The sequence below is a fragment of the Zalophus californianus genome, chromosome 1 (genome assembly GCF_009762305.2).
Source record: "Zalophus californianus isolate mZalCal1 chromosome 1, mZalCal1.pri.v2, whole genome shotgun sequence".
Taxonomy (NCBI): Eukaryota; Metazoa; Chordata; class Mammalia; order Carnivora; family Otariidae; genus Zalophus; species Zalophus californianus.
The window spans coordinates 185,397,999-185,417,605 of record NC_045595.1 but is presented as its reverse complement, the minus strand read 5'-3'; the positions used below and the strand labels follow the sequence as shown (position 1 = coordinate 185,417,605).

Here is a 19,607-nt window from a genome sequence, read left to right as displayed (position 1 = left end):
AAAAAAATACACAGTAGGCTGATGTTGGGGAAATAGTGTGAAATTAAGCTAGAAAGATGGGTTGATCAGATGGGGAAGGGTCTTTTAGGCCCTGCTAATGAATTTGAACTTTTTCTTATATTAGTGATAATCACTGAATAATTCAAAGCACAGTGTGATGTGAATGAAGATTTTAGAAATATAACCCCATTGTCTGGAAGGTAGGATAAAAGAGATGAAGATGACGTCACAGGAGACTAGGAATGCTAAAGGGCTAGTTCACATCAAAATGATTCTGATCTGTGATTATGGAAGTAGAGGTGAAATAGGAGATTCCACACATATTTAAGAAGTGGAATTTATAGGACAGTTACATTCAATAATATTGTTTATCCTATCCTTAAGTTTTCCTTTAAAAGTACACTAGGATCTTTCTGATTAATGAAAATAATAGTATATGGAGAAGGTGTAAATAGAAATGCCACTGATGTTTTATCACAATGAAAACTGTTTGGATTAATTTTCTATATTCCCTGACCAGAGTCCTTAAAAACACACTGTTTTTATAAATTATTATTTTCCTTTTTAATATATATTTTACCAGGCTAGCTTTTGAACTTCTGTTTTATAGATTTTAGATGTCAAGATACAGGGAGGCATGAGGCATGAGTTTCCACTGAGGAAATTAGAGAATTAAAAGCGTTAAAGGGCCATTGAATACATTTTGTAACACAAAGTGTTAATGATTGACATGTCATATGGACTGAAAGGTTGGCATAGATCTAGAATAAGAGTAAGTAAAACTCTCAGACACTTCTTTGATGATCAATATTGGCATATTCTGTTTGGTATGGATGAACAGCAGAGGAAAACAGTTAAATCTACGAGCACTAAATTAATTCATTAATTGTCTTTAATTAGCAATTTGGTTTTTCCACGTGAGTAACTTTGTTGGGAAGTTATTGCCTTTTGTAACTGTGGGTTAACAATTAGCTAATAAGATTTTCTGAGAATAAATTGAGATATTGAGATAGCAGATGTCATTATGATTAGAAATTAAGATAACAACCAGGTGATTTACTGTGGTATCACCAACAAATTGAAATCAGGAGGAAATCAACTGAGAGAACATTGTGGGTGCTGTTGTTCCCATTGTGGTTGTTATGTGTTGCCAGTATCACTGTGTGCATGTGTACATGTCTATGTGTCAATATGCTTTTTTTTTTCTCATTAAACTCCAGGTATGACAGTGATAGCTGGTGCCCGCCATTACCGGTACAAACATACTTACACCAGGGTATGGAAGATGAACTGGAAGAAGATGATGATCGTGTCCCAACACCTCCTGTCCGAGGCGTGGCTTCTTCTCCTGCTATTTCCTTTGGACAGCAGTCTACTGCAACTCTTACACCATCCCCACGGGAAGAGATGCAGCCCATGCTGCAAGCTCACCTGGACGAGTTGACAAGAGCCTATCAGTTTGATATAGCCAAGCAAACATGGTAAATATTCTTGTTAGGTCAGGGGACCCAAGCCTTCAGCACAGGGATAGAAAAAATGTTCTTTTACGATATAGTCACAAGAAGTTCTCATAGAACAATAGAGCTGGGATTAGAAATAGTTTTGTGCAACTCATTAATCATCTGGATAAAGAAATTGGCTAAGGAAACGTTAAATAATTTGATCAAAGTCACATAACTGGTTAAAGAGTAAACCGGAGCAAGAATTCAGATCTGCTGAATTTCAGGCTAAACTGCTTTTGGCTACACCAGAATCTTATCTAATTTACAGGTTAGCTTCAATTAGCTTATCCTTGAACTCATTTCCAATGCCATAGTAAAAGACTCCTTTTAGATTCTTCCAAGTGCCTGTGATTAATTCTGTATGTGGTCGTGAATATGTAAATGTAAGCTTCTGCAAATCACATATGGTCAGTGTCAGTTATTAAAAGATCCTTGGGCTGAATTAAATGAGACAGAAAAAAAACAGCAATATTAGTAGATGCATTAAAAAGTAAAACCTAGAATAAATTACAAATCCCAAATTCCTTTTTTTTTTTTAATCAATCCACACCCTTTCCTACGGTAGAGATGGCAATCTACTTAGGTATCCTGTGCAAGCATGGAAAGAGTACAAGTGGGATGAGCTCTCACAATTTTGTACAAGTTCTCTAATGTGCTCTCTTTTCTCCCAAATAATGACATGTAAGTCTGACTCTTGAAATCTCAGTGGCATACCTCTGATTATCTTCTATTGATTTCCATGATGTAATTGAAATTAATTTTTTTATAAAATAGAATTTGCTTTTCTTTTTGATAGTTTTAGATACTAGGATACTTGATAATGAGATGAATCTCATTCTCAGTGTTAATGAAATCTTTCTTTTAAAAATACAGCAAAATATACAGAGATACTAAAACCAGCCCAATCACATAAAGCTTATTACGAACATAAGGATCTTTTCTTAGAACCAGAGGTTTCTGAACATTTTTTTTTCTCAGTCATCCGATGTTTTCTCAAAGGCCTCAATCTACTGTTAAAACAGTATTCTTTTGCATCAGGCTGCTTCATAAAATACCACTATTTAAGCTGAAGGCCACTGCTTTAAGATCCAAAGGATTTCTTTCAGATTAACTAATGCAACCAGGTACTTTAGTTATTTAAGGCACAGATTCTAGCTCAGGTGTTCTCAAATTTGCCTGCATTTTGGAATCACCAGGATAACTTTAAAATATAGTGCTATCTAAGCACCACCCCTGATATTCCAGATCGCTACTTACCAGCTGTATGACAGTGAGCAACTTGCTTAACCTTTGTGTGCTTCCACCCCCATTTGTAAAATAATGATGCTCATACCAATTAGCTCATATACGATGTGAGAGCACAGTCTCCAAGACCACCCTTGGTTCCAAGAACTCACTAGAAGGAGCCGTAGAACTCATTGAATACCAGGACACTGAAAGTTATGGTTTATTATATTGAAAAGATACAGATTAAAATCTGCCAAGAGAAAAGATGCAAAGGACAGAGTCCAGGAAAGTTCCAAAGCTAGAACTTCCAGTTGTCTTCTCCCAGTGGATTTGTGGAAAGCATTACTTTCCCAGCAACAACATAGGACAATATGCATGGAGTATTGCCAATCAGGGAAGCTCATATGAACCTTGAGTTTCATGGTCTTTCTTGCAGCTTTGTCACATAGACATGGTTGGCTATCTGCATGGCTGATCTCAGTCTCTAGCCCCTCCAGAAGACTAGCTGATACCATGTGACTGAAAGCCCCTACCATAAATCACATTGTTAGACTTTCTGGAGAAGCCTAAGGTCTCCAGGTGAACAAAGACACTTCTATCAGATAGGACATTCTAAAACTTAGAGAGAAATTACCTCCCTGGAGCACAAAGCAAAAGCTTAAGTTCTCTTTGGGCAAGGTCAAATTCTTTATTATTCATCACAGTTTTTGTGAGAATTAAGTGAATTCTGCCTGGCTCAGTTGATAGAGCATGCAACTCTTGATCTCAGGGTTGTGAGTTCCAGCCCCATGCTGGGTGTAGAGATTATTTAAAAATAAAATCTTAAAAAAAAAAAAGAGTTAAATGAGCTTGCTCTTACACAGGACCTAGTCTAGTATCTAGCTGTATTATAGCTGTTATTATTCAGAATGGCTCGGGTTTTCACCTGAATTGTTCATTGCTGTCTTTCCACTCTTAGAAGGGCACTACCCTTCGTGAGTGTTGCATAAAGGTTTGCTAAATGGGTGGACAAACTAGTTCTCCACCTGCTCCAGGTACCCATAGGGCAAACCCTGTTTCTTTCGCTGAGTATGTTTCTGTTCAGTCCAACAATCCTCCAGGGTGTCATTAGTGACGCCCTTTGTAAAAGTTATGAGCCTGTCTGTGCTCGCACAGAATCTCAACCTTCAGGAACAGAATGCCCTCCTCATCTGAGCTGCACATCAATATCACGGGAGGAGCATTTTAAAAAAATGCTAATTCCCAGGCTCCACCTCCAGGGAGTCTGTTCATATTGACCCATGCAGTGCATAGCACTGTGCTCATCACTACAAGAGATTTATAGATATGTTGCACCCTCTTCCTATTTCAGTTTATCTCCTCCTCTTGCTGAACTCAAGGATTACATTTTACGCCTTAATGTATATTTGTTCCAATCAAGAGGTGTCAGCAATGATGTAGGACTGGAATGTTGGTTTCTTTGGTCCTTTCCAGGACAAAAGTGCACACCATTAAAGGAGAATGAATCATGTATATAAATATCACCTTATATTATCTTGCTCATGACTGGACTCAGTCCATCCTCGATTCATAAACAGAATTTGAGGCAACATTTACAAGATGTCATCATCAACACTCAAGATTTTCTATACTGGTAGTTTAGAAACTTCCTGATTTTGCATGAATGAGCTATGATGACTGTCAGATAAAGACTTGGGGCCTCAGATTCCTGATCTGTTAAATTAAAAATGTGGCTCCTAGAACTAACATCTTAGGGTTTGTTTTTTTTTAACATTGAAAGATTTAAAATGTTGTTAACATTGGAATTGGTTGCCAGTTCAAGAATGCAGTTGGGTGAGGAATGTTAAACAAATTCTGGAAGAAAGAAATATTTTCTCCAAAAATGCAAGTGTTAAAAATCATCTTGTATCTTTAATTCAAAAACTTAGGGTAAAAATGCATAACACTTGACTTACATGTGCCTTAAGTAGCCTACATCTTTTAAATACTTAGTATTGAGATTTTTTAAAAAAAATTATTAAGATATGTGGTGTATTCACTCCTTAATGACAGTAACAAAAAGCAATAACTTTCCTTTATATCATGGCATTTATAATTTAGAAGAAACTCTTAAGTAGTCACAAAATAAATCAACTGAACCCCAGTGTCCAGCTCTCCATTTGCTACCCATGCCATTTGAAACAAGTCACTTCTAAGACAAAGGTGATAATACAAGTTCTGTCTACGTCACAAGGTCGAGATTGAAGTTACACATGCATTGCAACGGGTATGTTTAGCACACCTCATGTTTCAAACACAGAGAGTGCTCAGATGAATCTTTTCTATATTTGAGATGTTTTAGATTTTGGGGGCTAAAACAGAGGCACAAATAAGAAGCTAGAACATAAAGGAACCATTCCTACGTTAAACTGGGTTAAAGTTGAAACAACCACCCAGCCTGATTCATGGGGGATGTGTTGGAAGAAAACCTTGTAGGGCAGGCAATGTGCTCCTGTCTGGGAGAAGGGTTATTGGTATTAACACTTCATGTGACATTTTTTTCTTCATAAGGGCCAGCAGGTCACATGGACCACAAAGGCTGAGTAGAATTTTGACGTTAAACTGTAAACAAAATTATTATATTCTTTTGGGACCAAAAAAAAATTTGCTTTAAGGAGTTATTTGTGGCAAATACTCATAGTCTCCTTTGGATGATTTATTTACACAAAAATGCTGGGTCTGTATTTTTTCTCTGTATATTATCCCATAAATACCAATGGAAGAGTGTAACAGTCTACACTGTTGTTGTTTTGACTAGTCATGTATACATAGCCCATTGTCTCTGCTGAAACGTAAGAAAGCACCGTAAGCTCCAAAATTAGTTAACAGAAAGCAGGAAGATAAAATGAGTCGTCATCACATGCTGTTTAATTCTAATCTTGTAGGATGTTAATAAATTCCCTTTTTCCCCCATTTGAATTCTAGGCACATTCAAAGCAATAATCAACCTCCACAGCCCCCGGTTCCACCATTAGGTTACATGTCCGGAGCCTTGATTTCCGATTTGGAAACAGATGTTCCAGATGATGATGCTGATGATGAGGAGGAAGCTTTAGAAATCCCCCGGCCCCTGAGAGCACTAGAGCAGACACCTGGATCCAGTATGGACAATCTAGACAGCTCTGTGACAGGTAACGGAACTGATTTAATAGGAATAACTGACCTATTTGTAACATTAAAATGCATCAAAAATCAAATACTTTCTTATGTAAGATTTATTCCACTCTAACTATTTCTATAACATTTTAAATATGTTAATATTAAACACAAAATTCTAAAAGGATTTGGAAATACTTTTGCTGCAAAAATGATAAGAAAATTCATGAATTTTAAAAAGCTTTAAAGACATGAAAGAAAACTCAATTATATCCAGCTTTCATGAAAAGTTCACTCTACTGGGGAACCAAGTCTATTACATAAAAAAACCTTGACTTTTAGAAATGATATATTTTGTATATCAGGAGCAACATACAAAGTGAATGCAATCTTAAAACGCTTCTCGATATTTCACTCCGTAAAATCATTCACCGATGAAAATAAGCAAGTCTTCAGAATAAGCCTCTCTAAGGTTGCACAAGGTATTATTTTTGGAGTGGAAAAAATGTATAGCGAGATAAGCCATACATTTACGCACTTCATATCATTGGATTCAATAATTTCTCGTCTCCCAAGAAATATAGTTATTTTTGCTATTTACTCCTTCAGCGTCCTCTGCTTTGCTCACCATGTGAAAGGTTGCAGTTGCTACTCTCCTAGGAGGATCCCAGGACTGCAACCTATTGCCAAGGATTTAAGTTTATCCCATTTTGTTGAAAAACTTGAATCCTAACGTGTACACAGTGAATATGGAGAAACATAAAAATTTCATCTTTCTATTCCAGTAGGTATCCCTTCTTTGACACACACACACACACACAAATGTCTCCTATAGGACAATAAAGACATAATTACCACAAAGGTAGATCTTGCCTTTGCCGGGCATTGGGTCTTCTCAGAAAATCACCCATTTCTGTATTGTCTTGATGATATCGTCTTCATCCTTGGAGGCAAGTACAGTCCCGTTTAATTCATTTGTACTCCAGCGCTCCCAACTTACACAGATTTTGCACTACGCATTAGAGTTCAGCCAACACTGATGGAAACTTCTTTATGGCAGTGATGGAGAAGGATAAGGACCTATATGTTTCCTCTGTATGCCTTCCTGAATAACACAACGTGTGACGCATGAGTCCACTTTTTTTATTTTGTTTTGTGTCTTACCTGGGGGCAGGCATGTCTGCTTGCCAGGCTAATTAAGATTTAAGAACTGCAGATATACTGCTGTGATTTGAAATCCAGATCCAACTGAAGGTGGCAGAGCAAAAGTTTAAATCTTTGAATGCAGAGAGCTAACTTATTAGTACGCTATTATGTTAAGCCCCTTTGCCTGAATTTGAAGCATAATCTCCTTAGGGGTAAAATTCTGCATATTTTTGCATATCTCACTAATGATACTGAACTCTTTTCCATCAGGAATGCAATAAGAATTGCAAAAATAACATAAAAAAGGGCAGCTATAGCCTATGTAGTTCTTTTATTAAATATTATAATGTCAGAGATGAAAAATATATCTCTAAATCAGGAGACTGCCATTTTGTACTTTTCCATGCTCACCTGTTAGAAACATGTTAGGGTATTTAATATGAATGTGGTTAAAACCAATCTGCCTTTCTCCTTGTAGTGAGTATACTCTTCATTCCAAATGAAGCTTTTATTGCTAAGAAAACAATCTGTTTTCCTCCTTGAATTCACTGCTTAATTACCGCTGTGTGTAAAAACCTCAGGGTGTTTAGGTATGTATTACGTGACGGATTTACCCTACGAATAATACACGTCCTCAGTGTAGGAAGCTGTACTCTACAAAGTAGCCGAAGAGGAAACTTTACTTTCTTCTTCTCTCTTTTTTTTTTTTTTTGCTCTGCGATAACTGTGGGGAAGCTATGCTCAAAGATTTAATTTGTCTTCTAGTAGATAAGTATAATGTAAGTAAATATGAATTAATATAAGAGTAAATATATTTTCTCAAAAAACCGTGTGTGTGTAGGAAGTGTGAATGACCGTATAGATGTGTGTGAGTATAGGTAGGGTTTGTGGTTATATCTGCATGTGAGTGGATGCGTGTGTGTGTGTGTGTGTGTGTGTGTGTATGAGTATAGGTAGGGTTTGTGGTTATATCTGCATGATGAGTGGATGTGGGTGTGTGTGTGTGTGTGAAAGAGAGTATATGTAGGGTTTGTGGTTATATCTGCATATGAGTGGATGTGTGTGTGTGTGTGAGTGTGTGTGTGTGTGTGTGTGTGAGAGAGTATAGGTAGGGTTTGTGGTTATATCTGCATGTGAGTGGATGTGGGTGTGTGTGGGTGTGTGTGTGAGTGGATGCAGGTGTGTGTGGGTGTGTGTGGGTGTGAGTGGATGCGGGTGGGTGTGTGAGTGTAAATAGGATTGTAAGTGTATTAGAGAGTGTGTGTGTGTGTGTACGTGCAGGCATGTACACGTAAGTGGAGATGGCCCTGAGGTGAATATAGGTACAAACCAAATGTTACAGAAATCAACCTACTGATGTATATTATTCTAACGTGTTTATGTTTTCTTCAGACACTTAAAGCTAGTTTAATGGTGCTAAATGAGGTGGGCAATAAAACAGACACTGTTTCCATTGGCTTTTTATGTTTTTAAGATGGTAAGTGCCCACAGAGAGGATTCTGATCTTACTGTATATTACTTGGGGTTCTAAATTCATGTGTGGTATGAGGAAATCAGGCATTACTTTCACCTAAATCACCTGGTAGAGATTTTCATTTTCATGAAACTAATAACCATTTTTATTAAATGGAACAAACAGTTCTATTCCATTCCCTGAAACTCTAAAGCCAACCAGAATGATAGCCCAATGATAACACAGAGATGGGTTAATAAGCCTGTGTGTACAATTATTCAGGATTTTACTTGGATATATCACATTCCAACCCTTAATCGCATTAAGTAATATCAGCAGCTAATAGGGTGCAGAACCCATCTTTATAAAGAAATAATTATATTAATTCCCAATATTTTCATAACAACGAAGTAATTTGTGATAGACATCTTCAATTTTGAAATAATGGTTCATGAATGGAAAAGCAAGAAGAGAGGGAAATATCTGTAGTTCCATATCCCATAATCTCATGTCTTAGCCTGGTTGGTCTGCTATAACAAAAGGCAGTAGACTGGGTGGCTTAAACAACAAGCATTTATTTCTCACAGTTCTGGAGGCTGGGAAGTCCAAGATCAAGGTGCCTGAGATCTGGTTCCTGGTGAGTTCCTCTTTCTAGCTAGCAGGCAGCAGTCTTTGTGCTGTGTTCTCACATGGCAGAGAGAGACAGCAAGCTCTCTGGTCTCTCGCTCTCTCTTTTTAAAGATTTTATTTATTTATTTGCCAGAGAGAGAGTGAGAAAGCCAGAGAGCACAAGGAGGGGGATCAGCAGAGGGAAAGGGAGATGCAGGCTGCCCAATGAGCAGAGAGCCCCACGTAGGGCTCGATTCCAGAACCCTGGGATCATGACCTGAGCCACAGGCAGATGCTTAACGGACTGAGCCACCCAGGTGCCCCTAGTCTCTTTTTATAAGGTCACTGATCCCATCGTAATGAACCCACATTCATGGCCTCATCTAAACCTAATTATCTCCCAAACACCCCACCTCCTATACATTAGGGATTAGGGCTTCAATACATGGATTTTAGGGAGAAATCAACATTTGGTTTCCAAAGCTCAGTAATATGGAAAATGTATTTGCAAACCTTCTATATTATATTTATTCCCACAACAAACATTTATCAGATATCTCTTCCTTCCAATCTGTTGACTAGGAATTTAGATATAATAATAATAATGATAATGATAATAATAATGTTATCAACAACAACAACAAGAATATTATCTTGCACATATATAGACAGCCCTTAGTAGGTACAAGACACCCTACTAAGCAGTGGCCTGTTTTTTTGCTGTGGCTCTGTGAGCTAAGAATGTTTCTTACAAAAACAAAAAATAGACAGCAAAGTCTCAAATATAGGGTATCTGGCACTTTAAAGAAAAGTTTGCAGATCCTTGTCCTAAAGTTTTAAAATATATTAATTCACTTAACTGTCACAACCCTATCTTTAAAAAGATTTTATTTATTTATTCGACAGAGAGAGAGAGCAAAAGAGGAAACACAAGCAGGGGGAGTGGGAGAGGGCAAAGCAGTCTTCCCGCTGAGCAGGGAGCCCAATGCAGGACTCGATCCCAGGACCCTGAGATCATGACCTGAGCCGAAGGCCTAACGCTTAATGACTGAGCCATACAGGTGTCCCTGTCACAACCCTATTTTTATTCTCATTTTATAGATAAGGAAATTGGGCCATAGAGGGGTTCAAAGTATTTTTAAGGTTACCTACCTGATAAGTGGCAGAAGAATTTTCAAAATTTGTTCTCACTCTTTAAGATAAATTACCATGATCCCTTCTCTGGATATGCCCAACTTTTTTTTTTTTTTTAATCTCTGAATTTAACATATTTAAGAAGAAAATGATTTCCTGGTCTATTACTTAACATATGGATCTCTGTCTCTGTCCCTATCTCTCTGTGTCTCTTCCTTTCTGTGTGTATGTGTGCGTGTACACATACGAATAAATAAATATATATGTATATGTACATATATATATACACACATACAAATACAAAATATAATTTTATCTCTGGAAACATTAGTCCTTACCCCCATACACTTAATCAAGATTAAAAATATCTTAACTTTTAGATGTAACTTTTATTATTTATTTTCTTATATTTAGTTCTATATTCAGTTATAGTAACTCATGCTAACAAAAATCAACTGCATCAGCACTTTTTATAGGAAATCTCCTTTATAATTTAATTTATACTATAATTTTAACCTATTTGGTTATAATAAAGTATAAAACTATCTTGATTATAGCACATCACACTCTGGGGCTAGAAAGTAAACATCCAGAGTTGTTTCAGTCTTCAGGACTATGCTTACCATATTTCCTCCTTAATGCCAAATCCACTATTTTGGGGTAACGGGACAAGGAGAGGAGTTAATACTTCTTTCTATATCTTCCATGATGGGAGTCCAGGGTAAGAGTTTCCTGAATTTAATGACTCCACCACAGGAAAAAAGAAACAGAAGGCAATGTGAGAGAGGACAGAAGGAAAATGTCCTGTACCTGGTGCCAAGATTCTAACTGCTTCACTGATCACAGAAAGTGCAACGGAGAGTGAGTGCCATGAAGTGAAACGAATAAAAGTTTCCTTAACTGCTGGACCCCACATAAATACTACGGCTGAAAGGAAATCGTGGCTTTATATTTTCTGTATTTTATGTCCTTGGAGGTTTTTACTGGAACTCCCCAACCAGATCGTTTTGAAAACAGTAAAACCTGGCAGCCTCACCACCTTCCTCGACCACACAGCTTTTAGAGAATTGGCCACTCGAGAAAGTGTGAACTGATGCCTTGCTTTTGTTGCACAAAATTAAGTAAAATATTTTAGAATTAGGGGAATTTCAGAGATAAGGCTACAAATAATTAAATCACTTTCTTAGACTACTTCAACAGCTGTGATGTATTTAAAAAGATATTAAACATATACTTCAGAATTTAACAGATAAAAGGGGAATATCATATATTCAAATTTTATCTGAGTGAGACAAGTTAACAGGTGCCATATGTCCCAAGGAAGAAATTTTGTAATGACTTATTTTGCTTTCCGTATATATTACACATTCTTTCCCTCTGAGGAATGGAGGTGTAATTGTTGCATATTCAATATGTTTCAGTGAAAGAAGGATTTCTAAAGATTAGACATGTTTTTCTACATTTAAGCAGAGGTCAATATCTGGATTGATTTGTCCAAAGACACTTATAGCTGAAGATTTTATTTAACAGATATTTAGACTGATTGCACTTAATAGGAAGAGTTCCTGGATTAAATATTGGCTGAAAAAATGGGGGACAACCAGTTTTTGTATTTCATAAAAATGGTAATGCAACAATTAGCAGGGTCATATTATAAAGCACAGACTTTACTCTAGCTTAATGGATCTAAGGATAAGCATTTATCAGCAAGGAAGGATTTAGCATAAAGCGACATGTAAATGAATTGATGACTGATCATAAATTAATTTTAGTGCTGAAGATGTAATAGAGACACAGCAAGATGCCACTTTATCATGGTATTTTACTGCTCAGTAACATTTGAGCAACAACTTAATGTCCTATATGCAGTTCTTCTTTAATAGCTTGAATAAATTTGAGATTTTTTGGCCTTTCAGCAACTTTAAACCTGAGAAATTTCCAAAGATTGAAAATGTAAACACAAATAAATTTGGCTATGTGACATAAATTCATTTTTCATTAAATGTTTAAATATGTATTGATGATGTTTGGGGCTATAACATGTCAAATTGGTATGGATTGCTTATAATTTGTAAAGAATCTCTACCTGAACTCATTCACTTGGTGAGTGAGTGTTCATTTTAATGTTTATGTTTATATTTACATTTATGAAAGAAAACCAGTTATCCCCAAACTTGCTTACTTTCTAATTCATGAATCAATGCGTTTCTTTCCTTCCTATCATTGCCTTCTTTTTTTGTAATGGTTTATCCAAATGTTCAGATCATTCCTGATGCTTAAATCTAAAAAAAGAGCAAGAACGGTAACCACAGAGAGGCAAAATCAGTGATTGCCAAATAAATGTAATAGTTATACAACATGGAAGAAATTTAATATACGTTATATATTTTTTCTTCATGGTGTATTGCAAATTTTGTTTTAAAATATTCCCCACAAATATACCCATTCCATAGATCATACTTAAATAGAGACAAGGGGCTATCAAAGATAAAGAGTGAGGGACAAAGAGGAAAGAAAATTTATTGTCTTCTTTTTGTTTGTTTCCTTCTTGCCCTCCATTTTGAAGGTGAACTCAACTATACTAACCTGAGGTCACTTGCCCCTCTTTAGCTTGGGTTATGAGGCTTCCTGTTGCTCACCAAGGCCAAAGCTGTAATGGCATGTGTCTCTTCAACTTTGAAGTCATCTATCTAGTTTCTTAGCTCTTACACAGAGTAGCAAAGAAAACAGAGCTGGTGTTCTTTCTTTTTTTTTTTTTTTTTTAAAGATTTTATTTATTTATTTGAGAGAGAGAGAATGAGAGACAGAGAGCACGAGAGGGAAGAGGGTCAGAGGGAGAAGCAGACTCCCTGCTGAGCAAGGAGCCCGATGCGGGACTCGATCCCGGGACTCCAGGATCATGACCTGAGCTGAAGGCAGTCGCTTAACCAACTGAGCCACCCAGGCGCCCTGGTGTTCTTTCTTTATTGACCAAAACCTACTCAAAGCCATGTCTTCCATGCTACTCTCTCTTCCCATGGAAAAGAAAAAGAAAGCACCAATTTCATGAATAACTGAGATTTCTGAGGGCATAGCAAGGAGCATTAACAATCAAGGTAAACTCAGAGCAAAGGCACCAAAGTAGCTGAAGTGTTTAGGGACTGGCAAACTTGTAGGATGAAATCTGCATATGAAGGACTCACTACCACAGGAGATGAACAGGGTGTTTTTGAAAAAGTCAAGCTAAGAGTGAGTCAAGTGAGTCAAGCTAAGTGACATCTCTGCTAAGAGATGTCACTGAGTGACATTTCTTTAGTGACACTGCTGTGGTGTAGGACTTTTCCTACTTTTTCAGGTTCAGAGACTGTATTTGTCAAAATGATAAATCCTGAAGCTCGAACCACACAGCAAGCCAACTTGAACAGGAAAAAAAAAATGAAAGAAAGAAAATCCAGTTATTTCTTGGCTGGTTATTGTGGAGAAAATAGAATTAAAACAAAAAAAATGGGCTAAGTACATTAACATAGGTGGTTGAGTGTGGATGGAGAACGCAGGAAAAAAAAGCAAATCACCACTTCATATAACATTATTATCTTACACTAAATAAGATATTGATAAATGTCAGTATTCAAACATATCAAAACATAGCTAAGATATGTATATTAATTAATTAATTTTTTAGTTTTCCCTTTCGGGTAATAACTCACTTCTTTTCCTATTGTCCAAGTTATCAACAAGACTGACATTATATTCCTTACTTAATACATTTTCTACAAGTTCTTATGAGCATATTTTTTTCTGTAAATAAAATAAGTTCATTGCTAGGAAACGGCACATGGGCTAGAATTACATATAGGATTTATGGCGAATAATGAGAACATTGAAGACATTTAATTCAATATGCTCGATGTTTGTTGAATTTCTCCTGGGCAAAGCCCCCATAGAAGAAATATGAAAATGAGTAAGAGTCTCCCACTCTAGACAGAGTTCCACTGTCTAGAAGAAGAGCCATTTATATGCAAGGAACTGTAGTTTGTAGAGACCAGATATGCTACTGTATGCATACTATTTGAAAAACACGAGGAGAGAAATTGATTCCTCCTAAGACAGGGTTAAAGGTGAGGTGGAATCAAGGTGATAAGAAGGCTGTTGCTTGGGACTTTCAAGGTTGGCGGTGGTCAGTAGAGTTAGCGACAATCCAGAGTTGTGTTGAAGGAACCAGAGGTAATGCTGTGTATGTAGGTCAGGCAGTGGGACTACACAGGCTGTAAGAGGGTGGAGGGCTGGAAGGGTGGGCGGGGCCAGATCCTGAAGGATCTCAAAGTCTCAACTTGGGATCCGGACGTGGCCTTAGCAAACCGGGTAAGGTTTTGAATGGAGGAACAAAATGAGAAAAATAATTCAGATGACAATGAGGAAGATAAGAAGGGACCAGAAGGAAATCAAGAGGTGCCTAAGAATGAAATTGGAGACAGAGAAAAAGGAGATGCTTGTTTGGAGAGGGAGTTTCGGAGAGCTGACACGGATTTAGTTGCAGATGCTCCGCAGACTTTTAGAAATACAGAAAACGGTGCATAGAAGGGACCAGGATGGGGCTCTCACGAATTTCAAAACTCTCCTCAGTTCTAGGGTTTCATATTCTCTGGTGATCACTGACTGAATCACTTTGACTTTTTTCTTATCTGCTGTAACATTATATTGCAAAGCCCATTGCATCATTTCTCCTTTCGTTTTGGGCTGTTGGTGCTTGACTTGTGATTATTAACTCAGAAATGGTTCTATCAGAGGAGGCTCAGTTGCTGCTGTTATCTGGCCTTCCTTGCAGTGGCCTGTGTCAGGGGAATTTGTTTGGAAAGTAAAAAGTGTATCTCTGTTCTTTTGGCAAATAGAGTCAAAACTCTTTCTCTGCTACACTTAACACCCTTTTAACTTCTCGGGTTCTTCTAACCCCTCTGGTTTCTGTTTTCTCTCTCTTGAAAGTGCATGAACCCATGTGATTGTATCCTGGCACCTGGACTAAAAATACAAATACTGCATCACAGCAACACTCCTAACTATACTGTTGTCTCCCAAACACTGGAGAAAATTGGGGGGGGGGACATCTATGGCACTTGATTTTAATCTCTTTTTTGGGAATGTGTAATTGGTTGATGTAGAAAGCATAAATGAGCTTCTTATAAATATTTTTTTGGCTCTCTTTTTTAAAAAGTTAGGCTAAGCGACACTTGGCACTTTATTGTGCCATAAATTAATGGTACACAACTTAATAAATATTGTAATATTAATTGTATCAAGTAATAGATTAAGGTTTCCGTGTGCCTTGGTCCAAGAAAAAAATCTAAACTTGTAAATGACTTGCTGAAAAATTAAGAAGACAAGGTATTTCTCAACATCTTCATGTTTTGCAGTTCTTGACACATGAAAGTGCAGTTCTTTTCCTTTATTGCCATTATTGTGTTTTGCAGAAAAATCCATATTAATGCCAGTTATATCCTTCATAATGGTTAATTTTCTAAGACAAAGACTCATAGTAAAGAGAAACCTGGAGTTCTTAAAACAATTAAAAAGCAAAGAAAGCATCCTGAGCTTTGAAATTAATGGAAATTTTTAAAGATACACTTTTTCTTTTGTTCTAAGTCTATATGCTCTGATACTATTTATACTTTTTTTGTTTTTGGTGTTTGTTGTTATATGTCCTGATTATTTCAATATGTATTTTAAAATCTTGAAATGATTCTAGCACTTCCACAGTATACCAGTGTATGTCGAATGGAAATCATTGTTTGAGTCTGCATTTAATTCAAAATATATGTTCACCCTCTTCCTTCATCGGAGTCCTTGATAAGTCTACTTTAAATACACTACGATTTATTTCAATAGAAGTGTTCTTCTCTGAATTGTAGGGCTAAAATATACGTAGCAATTCTCTTTCAGAAAGTGATTACGTGATAATTTAAACAATGTCAGACTGGAACTATACGAAACATGTTTTGTTTATGTGTCGCAAACAGGTACAGGTTTTAAAGGAGATTCATTCTTCTGCACTAGGAATGTTTCAACCATGGAGGAGGCTTGCATGTGGCTGCAGAAGTCAGGATGAAACCAGATTTACCTCAAGGAGGAGTGAGGAGTTGAGGCAGCCTACTTGTTCCTTAGTAGAGTGTGTGCAAGGAGATGGGCTGTCCAATATATACCACTCACTAGACAACTACATTTGTTTTTAGGTTCAATGGTAAATGGATGGGGCTCTGCATCTGATGAGGATCGTAACTTTTCTAGTCATAGATCTAGCGTAGGTAGCTCCTCCGATGGCTCCATTTTGGCCAGTGGCAGCTTTGCACACGCACTGGTGGAAGCGGCAGATAAAGCTGGTTTTAGGCTGCATGGAACCAGCCTTACAAGAACAGGTTGGTAGACCCTGAGTCCACACTCTTTGCATGAGAGAATCTTGTCCTTTAGACACTGAAATATTTTTCTCCTGTTCTTTCTCCTCAGTGAGTCTGACTGCAGGGCTTTCTGTGATATGCATGACCACCGTTGCGATCCTCAATTACCAGAACTTTCTTCTGATGCTACTTTTTTGCAGAGCCAAGAATAGGCTTCTACTCACCACCTTCTATCTGTTCTTTCCCGTTCCCTTCGTGGCTCTGCTGAGTAATTGGAAAATGCTTCCTTTTTAAATTACAACCAAGCTGCAACTGAGATTGTCATTAAATTTTCAATAACTCACATGTTGCAAAATTCTCACACAATCGATCATGTGCCCAGTGATTAAACTTATTCAGCTTTTATCACCATTACTTTCCTTTGCCCCATTTCTTTCTGCAAATGCATTTTCTGGGAAGGCTTTCTCAGCATGGGGTGAATGGGTCTAAGGCTGTCAGTCTAACAGTACAAATGGCTGATGGTCTTATTAATTGTTTGGCTGTTAAAATCTTAACCCAATAATTTATTATCTGTTTTAAAGGATGCTAATTAAAGATACACCTACTGCATTTGCAACTTGAATAAAATGATGACTACATGTGATTGCTCTTGCCATAATCTAATTTGGGTTTCTGAGAACAATTGAGTACCAATTATATAATTTTTCATGTATCTGATTCTTTTCCCCAAAAGAAATGTGAGATTCATTCTAATAATAGATGAGTAATTTGTGTTTGTTGTTTGACTGAAACAAAATAACTTTGGCATGATCCATGCTATTACATGACTGTGCTTCTTAAATGCACTTTTAAGAGGGTTCTAATATATGAACTAAATGGAGCTACCTTACAAAACAAACTAATGAAGACTTTAACGCATTTTTGAAATCTTAATCGTATTAAACTAGTAAACTGAAGAAAAATGATTTTGACCCTTCACTAAACTCTCAGGTGATGAAAAGGAGTCTTGGAAATTTTCTTTGAATTATCCTATCAGTATTTCTTTTGAGTACGCATTAGGAATCTTCAAGCATATAAAAAAATTTTTCCAAGCATTGCAGAGGTTTATTTTTCATATAGCATCCGAACTAAAATATGTTGTGATATAACGGTTATTTGAATTGTCTTGCTTTATAAAGCGTAAGTCAGAAACTTTCTGTTGCCTGAGTGCTCTGTGTGGCATAGCTATGAGCACAGCAGTGAGAAAGTGCAAGGAAACTAATAAATTAGAAGGCGTAAGTGCATTTCTTACATGTATGCTAATAGCTAATAAAGCATTAAGCAACAGCGTGTCACATTGACTTAAGAAAATGTAACTACATACAATAATTTTGTGTGAAATGAGAGCATGCGCAAGAGAATAAATACATGCACATAAAACCACCCTCACCTACCATAATAAACATTCTATTAAAATCACAACATGTTGAACATTTATTAGCTACCCTTTTCACAAAATAAATTTCCCTGTGTATGTACTAAAGCTCAAGAAAAGGACATAACACAATTTCATTTTTCAATGAGAATTTGGAGTCTGCTCAGGTACAATAATAGTCATCAGAAAATACCTGCTGCACTTTGGATATGCAAGGTGAATTTAACCTGCTACCTATCCTATACTATACGCTAATGTTATTGAGTTTCTGTAGAAGCGGTAAAATTCATCGTGCATTTGTATGAGTTGGTGAGGTCAGTTTAATATATGTCTCTGAGCAGATCTTTCATGTAGATTCGTCAAATGCAATTACTTCAGGACCTTTTTCTGTGCTCAAAGTGAGTTTGTAAGATTCCATGGATAAAATTTGGTTAAGCAAGCAAGACAAGTACATAATTCAGTTCAGAAGTAACTTCTTTAATTTGAAGAAGTAAAAGCAGCATGAATTTGCATATATCCATGAAAATATCACTAAGATCATCAAGGTTAAATAAAAATATAACCAAGTGATACCAAGTTTTGGGTTGGTGGATTTGTTTTATACACATTGGCTTGAATTTTTTCAGTGGGCAGTGTGCTGGTTACTAAAAATTGGGTAAAATATATGCGACAAGGCATTTTTTTTTTATGGAGATGCACCAGTATTTGATATCTTCAAATGGCATCTCTAGGCAAGTTTACAGGTTAGGCTAAGTAAGAGCAGAAATACAAAACAGGCAGAATCACTGCCTTATGACATTCTCTATACCCCATTCCCTTTGTTTTCTTTTTAGGCAAAGCTTTTACCTCCTCTCAAAGACCTCGGCCTACCAGCCCATTTTCTACTGACAGTAATACCAGTGCAGCCCTGAGTCAAAGTCAGAGGCCTCGGCCCACTAAAAAACACAAGGGAGGGCGAATGGACCAACAACCAGCATTGCCTCATCGAAGGGAAGGAATGACAGATGGTAGGTTTGTTTCCTTCTCTCTTGTCTCCTCACTGAAGAGATGCGCTCTGTGCAAATCATTAACTTAGATTAAAGTAGCTATGGTAGATTAGGCATTGCCTCATTATATAACAAGGCAGAAAACCTAACAATATGGTCTTGTTCAAATAAAACCCAACCCTCTTTTCCAACAATCTGGAATTATTTCTGTATTACCAAGCCCCAAGAAATGTGTGCCATACCACTTTCCAACGTTGATCTTGCTGCCATTCTGGCATTTTCCATTAATGCTTTTTAATGAACATTCCCCTTTGAGGTTAGGAAAGAAAACATAGGTAGCACATGCACTTCCCATGCATTTCTGTTTTAAACTTGGGACATTTCTGACATCAGATTGAGAGAACTTAGATGGTATTTCACTTTTGAAAAAAACATAAAGTGATTTGTAATTTAACAGTTTTTTTTAGTTTCATAAATTTCAGGGCTCAAAGCGTACTACAGATCATCTGGTAGATGGGTCAACAAACTTTTCTGTAAAAGTCCAGATAGTAAATATTTTTGGCTTTACCTGGCCATACAGTCTCTGTCACAAATACTCAACACTGCCATTGTAGTATGAGTGTAGTTATAGGAAAA

The 19,607-nt window shown here is 36.9% G+C and overlaps 1 protein-coding gene across 16 annotated transcripts in view; it reads left to right on the top strand.

Moving 5' to 3' along the window:
• ROBO2 (roundabout guidance receptor 2) overlaps window positions 1-19,607 on the top strand; it is a 1,647,790-nt gene that overhangs the window by 1,614,169 nt on the left and 14,014 nt on the right. For 13 of the 16 annotated variants that reach the window (XM_027585566.2, XM_027585562.2, XM_035727383.1 and 10 more), the window contains 3 exons: window positions 1,221-1,481; window positions 5,694-5,899; window positions 18,819-18,992. In XM_027585566.2, coding sequence (XP_027441367.1) covers window positions 1,221-1,481; window positions 5,694-5,899; window positions 18,819-18,992 — 641 coding nt within the window. Of the gene's footprint in view, window positions 1-1,220; window positions 1,482-5,693; window positions 5,900-16,409; window positions 16,593-18,818; window positions 18,993-19,607 lie in introns of all 16 variants that reach the window. The other 3 variants (XM_035727393.1, XM_035727390.1, XM_027585564.2) reach the window with 2 other exon arrangements.